The 11,914-nt window shown below is 41.9% G+C and overlaps 1 protein-coding gene across 1 annotated transcript; it reads left to right on the forward strand.

The window, feature by feature from the left end:
• Window positions 1–5,556: 5,556 nt before the first annotated feature.
• On the forward strand, window positions 5,557–7,939 carry LOC145099128 (uncharacterized). Its single transcript, XM_079036712.1, has 3 exons — window positions 5,557–6,688; window positions 6,775–7,249; window positions 7,876–7,939. The coding sequence occupies exons 1-3, from the start codon at window positions 5,557–5,559 to the stop codon at window positions 7,937–7,939; spliced, it is 1,671 nt and encodes a 556-aa protein (XP_078892838.1).
• Window positions 7,940–11,914: the final 3,975 nt, after the last annotated feature.

The raw sequence follows: 11,914 nt of genomic DNA on the forward strand, positions 1-11,914 counted from the left end.
TTTTTCTGTCTATGCCCGAAGTAGGATTTTCTATGAAATTATCTTGTACCGTAAGTACTTTTGGTTAGGTCCTTATGCTGTCAAGAACTATCTTCCCTGGATATGATGTAAGACTTTTTTTACAAGGTCGTTCTCCCGAACTTGTACGTCATGAATATCAAAGATATCGACAGTCGGCTAAGTTCTGTGTCATTCTTTATTCAAGTACTCTCATCATACTTTCATTAGAGTCTATCTGAAACATGCTTTAGTCAAGTCATTGGACTATAGTAATTTGACTCCAGAGACATTTCCAAGTCTCTTTCAGTGGTTGGATCATGTTATTCACCAACCAACAATACCTCGGCTTCAACGACAAACGTCTTGAGGCCATTCTACAAACTCACTTCCATTCCGTACTAGGACTGCATTATAGGGATGTAGGTCAAACCTTCATGATCATACCTCCAATCCGTACTAGGACTGCATCATAGGGATGTAGGTCAAACTTTCGAGAACATGCTCTTACTCTTTACTTGAACAAATCGAAGTACATCTAGGGTCAACCAGAATCGCTCACAAAATCCTTATCTTTCGTGCTACAGAATCATGTCGTCATCCGGAAACAATCATCCGAACAAAGAAACCCCTGCCTTTACTATGGACGTCGCTACCTTCCAAACCGCAGTTACAGCTGTCGTGATGACTGCCGTAACCGCTGTCCTTGCGCACCGTAGCGCTATCAGTGCAAGCAATGTTGATGTTGGGGTTGAAGATTATGATCGTAGTATCAATCCAGGAAGTCATCAAACAGAAACAGTCCCAGGCTCACAAAGCCAAAAAGCGGAGAACAAGAAACGGAAGTGCCAAGCCCGAAAAGAACGCAAGAAATCCAAAAAGCTGACCATGCAACAATGACAAGTGGAAACCCCTGCCATCCCCGTACCGAGCAGGCCATATGAGGTAAAACTCCCGAAGTGTGATAAGTGTAGTTTCCATCATCATGGGGCTTGCCATGAGATGCAATGTTGGAATTGCCTAAAAATAGGGCACCATGCTCGTAGCTGTGGAGCACCGGTACGACCCATCAATCAAGCCCCTGACATCTGAGTCAACCAAGCTTATGATGGTGGTGTTAAAACTAGACCCTATGAAAGGAAAATTTTAAAGTGGATGAACAAGGAGAACACTCGTGTCCACGTCACTCTAGCTCGACACATCACCCCCTCCACCAGTGCAAGTACTAGCCATTCATGCCACCCATGCGGTGAGATAGGGCACTTGAAGAAGGATTGCCCTCTAGCAAAGAACTCTGGCGCAGATGGGAAGATTCTCAGGATCAAAGCTGCAGGAGAACCTGCTCCGGAACCACGTTAATGTAACTTAGGCGTGTTGTTGTAACAGACTTATAAACTATCCAGAACTAGTGCAACTAGAGTCTTATCTTTTTCGGGATCCTATCAGTATAAGGATGCTCGCGCTGCGTATACTTGTATTTTGTAGTATACCTTATTTGCAGCAATAGTCTTGTAGTAAATCTAAAATAATGTAACTCTGTTCATGGTTGTACGGTTGTGTTTTGTCTGTAAACGTCTTATGTTCAAATCTAATGTCTTTAAGTTTCCGTAGATTCCGACATTATCATACAACTAGATTCAATTTGATCCACACCATACCAGCTTCATACGTACATTTCTTTCTTCGAAATTGCCTTTCCAGCGAAGCCGTTATTTCAGAACACCGAAGCACTCATGCGTGGAGTACCTCATAGTTCTTTTCTTTTCCAAAGAAATCCCCGAAGTACCACTCGTGCAGTACGTCAAGTTCAATCCAAGGATTCATACGGTTGATCTATCACTGAGGAATGTATACATAAGGGTAATATATAATCAAGGTTCTACAGGTTTAGAATTGATGATTCCAATTTAACTTCTTTTTCCTCGATGGGATGTGAGCTTAAAGAAGAATCAGTTATTTGACTACCTTTTCAGTCTTAATTATATACGACTCGTATACACGAGATTGTGATTGTGAGACCATGTATGAGTTCTAATATGAACTTCAGGATGGAGAACTGCCCAAGCCTATGAGTAATCACATCGTCATGTGAACAAACTTAGAACCCAGTATGACTCCTGTAAACAGATCGCCCAACAGTCTAAACACCTACAGAGATGCAAGAACAGTCCGGACAACTTAGCGAATTGCACAGAAATAGAATTGGAAGACTAGGCTTTTCACCCTGGAGAGCCCCGATCTTATTCTTCCAGAGGTCGACGGATTGCATCGTATGTACCTCAGATATCGAGGACTCCGTCAAGATTTTCCATTAGAAATCGTTGTCTCTGCCTCGCATAGATGAAGCGGTTGAGAAAACGAAAGGAAAGAATTACTTTCAGAATTGGACCTGAGATCCGAATATCACCAGTTTGAGTGTTAGGGAAGGATGTCCGGAAGACTACCTTCTGAACTCGATGCGGACACTTCGAGTCCGTGGTGATACCCCTCGAAGAGGACCAATGCGTCTGAAGCATTCATGAGTTTAATGAATAGAGTTCGTCTTTCTTGCTTGGATCAGTTCGTCATTCTCCATGTAACGACTTACTTATCTACCCTCGTAGTAAGAAGGAACCCACGGAAAGATTACCCTCGAAGATACTTCTCGCAAAGTTCTCTGAACACGAGTTTTGGAATTGCAGAGTCAAAATTTCCTATGACACACTTTTAGTGAAGTGGAAATTCTTGAGTACTCTGTCAATTTATCAAAACCGTTGAGAATTTGTCGACACCAGAGTGTAACGCCCCGGGTTTTCTCGGTACGTTTGGTTATTTTAATTTAATTATCCTTGTAACCTTGGGTTAATTTATTTAACCAATGTCTGATTTCTTATGTTATTGGACTCTTTTGATCATCTTGTAAACTCCTTTTTGAAGTCCATGGGCTATGGGCCTATTTGCAATGTCCATCTAGTTAATAGTACTTAATGTGTAAATTGAATCATTTGGAACACACACAAGGAAAACACTCTAAACCCTCCCTCTCTCTCAAAAATCGTCCCTCTCTCTCTCTTTGGGATCAAGAGCAGCCAAGGGTCTGTTTGGAGCGTAATTCTTGTTCATTTCCAGCCTTGATTCGTATTGGTATGAACCTCCTTATCCTTTCTTACAACTTGATTCATAACCTTATTCTAGTTTTATGATTTCATCTTCACCTCTTCTCCTTCTTATTTTATTTGTAATTGTATGTTATACATCATCTCAAGATCCTATCTTCACCCCATATATGGTGGATGATGGATCTAGGGGATTACATGTGGCAAAAGATCATGGAAACCCTAAAAGGGAGAATGATGATTTTATGTGCTTATGTTTATTTTCATGTTGATTATTATTACATCCTTGAGGCTAAATGAAATCCTAATGATCCCTAACCCTTTTTAGTACCACCATTATCATGGGGACTGAATTGGGATGATGAACACATCTTAAAATGTGTTTCAAAAGGAGAAGGATGGATAAGCCAAAAAGGAATCACGGGTGGCTACGATTCTGTTTTCCATCAGATCTGTAGTCATTTTGTAAAAATCATATCTGGAGCTCTAGAACTCAAACGGACCCCAAACCAGTTCCAAAAGTTCACAAATTGAGTTGGATAACTTTCTTAAGAAGGCCAACCTCACTGATAAGGGCTTTATCTATGTGAAAGAATGGCATCTTTGCTGTTAGGTCTGATCCGGGTCTGTTCTGATATGTCATTCTGTTTTCATCATTTCTAAGGCTTGGAAAAGGATCCAGAGTGATTCCAAGTTTCTATATGTTCCTTATATTATGAATTTAAGATCTGGAGAATATGGGGTGTTATTTCCAATTATAAATTGGTTAGAATGGATCCACACTCCAGGTCAGTGGGCAGTCACCAGCTTTTGCTAGTGCTGTGATTGTCCACAATGTGAATTTTATATCTGGAGTTTGAGAGATGCTTTTCATTCAATTCCAACTCTGAGACTTTCACTTGTATGTCCTTTACTTCTCTTAATTTTCTTTTGGACGAATTCTACTCACAAGTTGGGTAGAATTGGCCAACATCACTTGACTGTATTGTTGGAGACAGAAGTGATACACCATTTTGTAAAATTCATATTTAATTCATCTTTTGGAGTTAGAATGAGTTCTTTATAGTTATGGAATCCTGAGCAATCATAGTTTCCTATAAAATTTAGTTAAAACTATGTTTCTGTTTTAGATTTTGGAGTAAATCAGTTTTGAACAGCAGGTCTGTTTTAGAGACCTTGCTGTGATTACTCTTTTCTCAACTCATAGCTTCATTACTTCTCGTTTCTAACCTTTAGTCCTTCTTAGGCGAGGTTTTGAAGTTTGCTCAAGCTTGGTAGCATTATTTGATTGTTAGCCATCCTTAATACTCACTCAAGGTGAGTTCTCTCACACCGTTGTATTGATGATTGTGTTTGCTAGTTAGCTCGTGTGTGATTATTTGAATTTATTATAAAAGCATGCTATATAAGTATTGTTTAAATTCGTACATGTGCACTGTATGTAACTAATTATGGATATGGGGACACCACCAAAGGATACGGATTTACCGGTGCGGTGGGTAGGTAAGATCACTAACGTAATACTCTTCGTGAGGTGCGGTGATTAGGGCCAAATGATACGGGATCTTCCCGGTGCGGTTCAAACCTACAAGTCCTTCTCGTAATATAGACATTGATTCGTTCTTTGTCTTTATCATTATAATTGGAAAATGGATTAGGGCTAGTAAATATGAATGTTAGTACAATGTCTGTGTTTGAATTCACTAAGCTTCGTGCTTACGTTTTTCCCTTATAACTTTTCAGGTGTTAAGATTAAAGAGGCTAAGGCTTGACATGGAGCATCGGGACATCGCTACTAGTTATTTTGTTGGGACCTTATTATTATTATTACTTCCGCACTTATTTTATATGGTTATTAAGTTGATGGATTATGTTATGACTATTTCAGTTGTTTTAATTTAATTTAAGATGGGTTTTAAAAGTTTAAAATTTTTGCAAAAAAAAAAAAAATTGGGTGTCACAAGTTGGTATCAGAGCCACAGGTTGAGGGAACTAGGCATTCTTGTGGATGTTCTAGACTCAAATTTGAGGCTCTATAATAGTTTATTCTCTTTTTAAAAGATTTTTCAAATTTTCTGAAGACTAGTAGTGAAAGATGTCGCGGTGTGCCAGTCGGCCAGCCAAGTAAGCCTTATTTCTTATGTTAAATGTTTATGTTAAATTGCTGACTATGAATTGGATTCTACTAGTCTTAAAATGCTAGATTACACACTTATTTAATGTTAACATGTGAGAGAGATGTAAAATTAACGGCTAGAGCGAGCTGGAAATTTTGAAACTAGACGCGATTGCGAAATTGGAACTTGTGTGGAAGATAGTAGAAGGGCCCCTACTATTTGAAACATCGGTGCCGGTTTCGGGTCGGGGCAAGGTTGAGAAATTTTCGGCAAGCTGAGTGTTTCTTCTTCCTAGAAATATCTAGGCTGAATTATTTCTAAATATTTTCCTCCTTCTACGGATACAGATGGCTCCGCCTGCTCGCCTTAATCAGCTCCAAATGGAGCAAGTTAGGAATATTGTCGCTGAGGAATTCAATAACGCTTTCAATGAATTAATCCCGGGCGTGACCAATGACATAATCAACCAGGTCAAAGCTCTTCTGGATGAGCGCCTCGCAGCTATTCCCGGGGGAGCGTTATCGGCTCCGCCCGTTCGGGATTCGGCATACTACTTCGAGAAGTTCAACAAGTGTAGCCCTCCTCTTTGGAATGGTGAATCCGACCCAGTTGCTGCTAAGCATTGGGTGTCAGATGTTGAGGGCGCCTTCATGACTGTTGGGTGTCCGGACCAGTACAAAGTTGTGATCGCCATGAATCAGCTGCGAAAAAGGGGAAAGACATGGTGGAACACCATCACCGCTCTATTAAACGAGGAAGAAGTGAGGGCCATGTCTTGGGCCCAATTTGTGGAGAGGTTCGAGGCACAATATGTGCCCAAGGTGGAGCAGCAGCGGATGCAGCAAGAGTTCATGGCCTTACAGCAAACTACCGAGTCTGTTAGCGACTTGAACGCCAAGTTCTTGGAGATGCTATCTTTTTGTCCCTCATTTGCTGGGAATGAGGCCTGGTTGGTCAGCCAATACACTACCATTCTACGTACCGAGATTCGGGAATTCGTTAGCATGCAGGAGTTCCCGACTTTATCCGCGATCATGGATGCAGCGAGGAGGAGAGAAATCGAGTTGCAGACCCAGACCAAGAGGAAGGCCAATGACACCTCCTCCAAGACATCCGGAGATGCCCAGAAAAAGCAAAAGCAGGGTGGTAAGTCAAGGTATGAGTACAGGCCGTCTTCAAGTCAGGGCGAGAAAAATCCGTTGATATGCTACAACTGTAAAAAGCCAGGGCATCATTGGAAGAATTGTAGGGCTCCCCCTGCGAGTGTAGTTCCTCAGATTACTTCTGCTGCTCCCGTCTGCTATCACTGCAACGAGACGGCACACAAGAAGCCCGAATGTCCGAAGTTGAAGGCTGGTAAAGGAAGCGGGGGTACAAATCCTGCAATTGCATCGTCTTCTAAGGGACCCACTATGGTGACACGAGGTCGTGCTCACCAGATGACTGCGGATGAGCCGGTGATTACCGCGACAGTGGCAGGTAAATTTCTTTTTTTCTTTTCTCTCCTGCCATTATTTAATAAATGGTAATTAGAATTGTTTACATGATTGTATGTGGTAAATCAGGCACTTATTTGCTAGATTCCGAGCCTGCTGTTGTTATGTTTGATAGCGGTGCTACCCATTCTTTTGTATCTCGCACGTTTATTAATCGTCTTGGGTGTAGTATCGGAAAATTGGCTCGCCCAATGGTTGTCGAAGTTGCCGACAACCGCACTATTTATGTCACCGATGTCTATCGGGGTTGCACTCTCGAGTTTTCTGGAGTTGAATTCCCTATTGATCTTATCCCTATTGCGATGCGAGAGCTCTGCGTTATCGTAGGCATGGATTGGCTTGATGCGTTTGATGCGGAAATCCACTGTCGTAAGAAGCAAGTTCGTGTTCGAAACCCTAGAGGTGGAGAACTTATTATTCAGGGGGACATTCCCCGCCTGGCTATGGCTTCTTGCTCTTCTGCTATAGCACTAGACGACGTTCCTATCGTTTCCGACTTCAGCGACGTCTTTCCGGAGGAACTCCCTGGCTTGCCACCTGTTCGGCAAGTGGAGTTTCGCATTGATTTGGTGCCAGGTGCGACTCCGGTAGCAAAATCTCCTTACCGCTTGGCACCACCTGAAATGAAAGAGCTCCAAGATCAACTTCAAGATCTAAGTGATAAAGGGTTTATACGGCCAAGCTGCTCGCCTTGGGGTGCTCCTATTCTCTTTGTGAAGAAGAAAGATGGATCCCAGCGAATGTGTATTGATTATAGGGAGCTAAACAAGCGCACGATAAAGAATAGGTACCCGTTGCCACGTATTGACGATCTTTTCGATCAGCTTCAGGGAGCATCTTGGTTTTCCAAGATTGATTTACGTTTCGGTTACCATCAGATGCGTGTTCGTGAAGAAGACATTGAGAAAACAGCATTCCGTACTCGATATGGGCACTTTGAATTCGTAGTGATGCCTTTTGGGCTCACCAATGCACCCGCAGCGTTCATGGATCTCATGAACCGGGTGTGTAGCCTGATGCTTGACCGTTCGGTCATAGTGTTCATAGATGATATCTTAGTCTATTCTAAGAGCAAAGAGGAGCATCAGCAACACCTTCGGGAGATTCTGGAAACTCTGGCAAGAGAAAGGTTTTATGCTAAATTTTCAAAATGTGAATTTTGGTTGGAAGAAGTTCAGTTCTTGGGGCATGTGGTAAACAAACAAGGTATCAAGGTCGATCAAGCCAAGGTTGATGCGGTTAAGCAATGGAAGATTCCGAAAACACCTTCTGAAATTCGCAGTTTCTTGGGTTTAGCCGGTTATTACCGGAGGTTCATTGAAAATTTCTCTAAAATCGCCTTACCACTCACCCGATTGACCAAGAAATCAATGAAATTCGTTTGGGGCCCGGAGCAGCAACTGGCGTTTGATGAGTTAAGGAAACGATTGTGTGAAGCTCCGATTTTGGCCTTACCTGATGGGGTTGAGGATATGGTGGTTTACTGTGATGCATCGCTTCAAGGTCTTGGTGCCGTGTTAATGCAACGAGATAGGGTGATAGCATATGCCTCCCGACAGCTGAAACCCCACGAACGAAACTACCCCACTCATGATTTGGAGCTTGGGGCTGTTGTTTTCGCTCTTAAGATTTGGAGACACTATCTCTATGGAGTGAAGTTTATCATATACACTGACCATAAGAGTCTAAAATATTTGTTCGAGCAGCGGGATTTGAATATGAGGCAGATCCGATGGTTAGATGTGGTAAAAGATTATGATTGTGAAATTCACTACCACCCCGGTAAAGCTAATGTGGTAGCTGATGCTCTTAGTCGTAAACGATCTGCCGAACCAATTCGAGCTAAGTGTCTCCGGATCACGATGGTGTCGTCTTTGTTAGATCTAATCCGGGACGCCCAAAAGACGGCAATACTGGAGGAAAACATCAGGCGTGAGAAGATTGGGAAAGAGTTGCCTAAGATGGAACGAGACGGGCGTGGTTTGCTGACTCGCTACGGTAGGATTTGGGTTCCATATACCGGGGGAAATCGGAAAACCCTAATGGATGAGTCTCATAAGTCAAAATTTTCTATCCATCCTGGTGCTACTAAAATGTATCGGGACCTTCATGAGGCTTACTGGTGGCATGGAATGAAGAATGATGTGGCTCGATTTGTGGAAGAATGTATGACCTGTCGAAAGGTCAAGGCGGAACACCAGAAACCGCATGGGAAGTTGCAACCATTGGAGATTCCTGAATGGAAATGGGAGCATCTAACCATGGACTTCATTACAAAACTTCCTAGAACTGCCCGAGGATCAGATACGATATGGGTGATTGTTGATCGTTTGACTAAGAGTGCTCACTTTCTGGCTATAAAGGAGAGCTCATCGGCGGAGAAATTAGCCGAGATCTTTGTTCGGGAGATTGTCTCATTACATGGGGTGCCCGTTTCTATCATCTCCGATCGAGACACCCGATTTACCTCTCGGTTCTGGAGGAAGTTTCAAGAGGAATTAGGCACACGATTACATTTTAGTACCGCCTTCCATCCGCAGACAGACGGGCAGAGTGAGCGGACGATTCAGACCTTGGAGGACATGCTTAGGGCGTGTGCGATTGATTTTGGGGGTAGTTGGGATGACCATCTACATCTAGCTGAGTTTTCTTATAACAACAACTATCACTCGAGCATTAAAATGCCTCCGTATGAAGCCTTGTACGGGAGGAAGTGCAGGACGCCCGTTTGTTGGGGCGAGGTTGGACAGAGGGTACTTGGGAGTACTGATATCGTGCTACAGACTACAGAGAAAATCCAAGTGATTCGGGATCATTTGGTCACAGCGAGCAGTCGTCAGAAAAGTTATGCTGACAAAAGACGCTCCAATCTTGAGTTCCAGGTGGGAGATTATGTGTTGCTTAAAGTCTCCTCCTGGAAAGGTGTGATTCGATTTCGGAAGCGGGGAAAGCTCGGACCCCGATTCATTGGACCCTACAAGGTCATAGCTCGTGTGGGGAAGGTGGCTTACCGTTTAGAGCTTCCTGACGAGCTTAGTCTAATTCATAATACGTTCCATGTGTCTCAGTTACGAAAATGCGTTGTTGATGAGACCGCTGTGATACCACTGGAGGACATACAAATTGACGAGCGTCTCAATTATGTTGAGAAACCAATCGCTATTTTAGAACGAAAGACGAAAGCTCTCTGCAACAAGACTATAAACCTGGTTAAGGTGCAATGGCAACATAGGAAGGGTTCGGAATGGACTTGGGAACCGGAATGCGAGATGCGGACTCATTATTCGGATCTGTTTCTAGGTGTTGACTTCGAGGACGAAGTCCGTTCTTAGTGGGGGAGAGTTGTAACGCCCCGGGTTTTCTCGGTACGTTTGGTTATTTTAATTTAATTATCCTTGTAACCTTAAGTTAATTTATTTAACCAATGTCTGATTTCTTATGTTATTGGACTCTTTTGATCATCTTGTAAACTCCTTTTTGAAGTCCATTGGCTATGGGCCTATTTGCAATGTCCATCTAGTTAATAGTACTTAATGTGTAAATTGAATCATTTAGAACACACACAAGGAAAACACTCTAAACCCTCCCTCTCTCTCAAAAATCGTCCCTCTCTCTCTCTCTTTGGGATCAAGAGCAGCCAAGGGGCTGTTTGGAGCTTAATTCTTGTTCATTTCCAGCCTTGATTCGTATTGGTATGAACCTCCTTATCCTTTCTTACAACTTGATTCATAACCTTGTTCTAGTTTTATGATTTCATCTTCACCTCTTCTCCTTCTTATTTTATTTGTAATTGTATGTTATATATCATCTCAAGATCCTATCTTCACCCCATATATGGTGGATGATGGATCTAGGGGATTACATGTGGCAAAAGATCATGGAAACCCTAAAAGGGAGAATGATGATTTTATGTGCTTATGTTTATTTTCATGTTGATTATTATTACATCCTTGAGGCTAAATGAAATCCTAATGATTCCTAACCCTTTTTAGTACCACCATTATCATGGGGACTGAATTGGGATGATGAACACATCTTAAAATGTGTTTCAAAAGGAGAAGGATGGATAAGCCAAAAAGGAATCACGGGTGGCTACGATTCTGTTTTCCATCAGATCTGTAGTCATTTTGTAAAAATCATATCTGGAGCTCTAGAACTCAAACGGACCCCAAACCAGTTCCAAAAGTTCACAAATTGAGTTGGATAACTTTCTTAAGAAGGCCAACCTCACTGATAAGGGCTTTATCTATGTGAAAGAATGGCATCTTTGCTGTTAGGTCTGATCCGGGTCTGTTCTGATATGTCATTTTGTTTTCATCATTTCTAAGGCTTGGAAAAGGATCCAGAGTGATTCCAAGTTTCTATATGTTCCTTATATTATGAATTTAAGATCTGGAGAATATGGGGTGTTATTTCCAATTATAAATTGGTTAGAATGGATCCACACTCCAGGTCAGTGGGCAGTCACCAGCTTTTGCTAGTGCTGTGATTGTCCACAATGTGAATTTTATATCTGGAGTTTGAGAGATGCTTTTCATTCAATTCCAACTCTGAGACTTTCACTTGTATGTCCTTTAGTTCTATTAATTTTCTTTTGGACGAATTCTACTCACAAGTTGGGTAGAATTGGCCAACATCACTTGACTGTATTGTTGGAGACAGAAGTGATACACCATTTTGTAAAATTCATATTTAATTCATCTTTTGGAGTTAGAATGAGTTCTTTATAGTTATGGAATCCTGAGCAATCATAGTTTCCTATAAAATTTAGTTAAAACTATGTTTCTGTTTTAGATTTTGGAGTAAATCAGTTTTGAACAGCAGGTCTGTTTTAGAGACCTTGCTGTGATTACTCTTTTCTCAACTCATAGCTTCATTACTTCTCGTTTCTAACCTTTAGTCCTTCTTAGGCGAGGTTTTGAAGTTTGCTCAAGCTTGGTAGCATTATTTGATTGTTAGCCATCCTTAATACTCACTCAAGGTGAGTTCTCTCACACCGTTGTATTGATGATTGTGTTTGCTAGTTAGCTCGTGTGTGATTATTTGAATTTATTATAAAAGCATGCTATATAAGTATTGTTTTAATTCGTACATGTGCACTGTATGTAACTAATTATGGATATGGGGACACCACCAAAGGATACGGATTTACCGGTGCGGTGGGTAGGTAAGATCACCAACGTAATACTCTTCGTGAGGTGCGGTGATT

This window comes from Lactuca serriola, chromosome 4 (assembly GCF_051521515.1).
Source record: "Lactuca serriola cultivar US96UC23 chromosome 4, Lser_US96UC23_V15, whole genome shotgun sequence".
Lineage (NCBI taxonomy): Eukaryota > Viridiplantae > Streptophyta > Magnoliopsida > Asterales > Asteraceae > Lactuca > Lactuca serriola.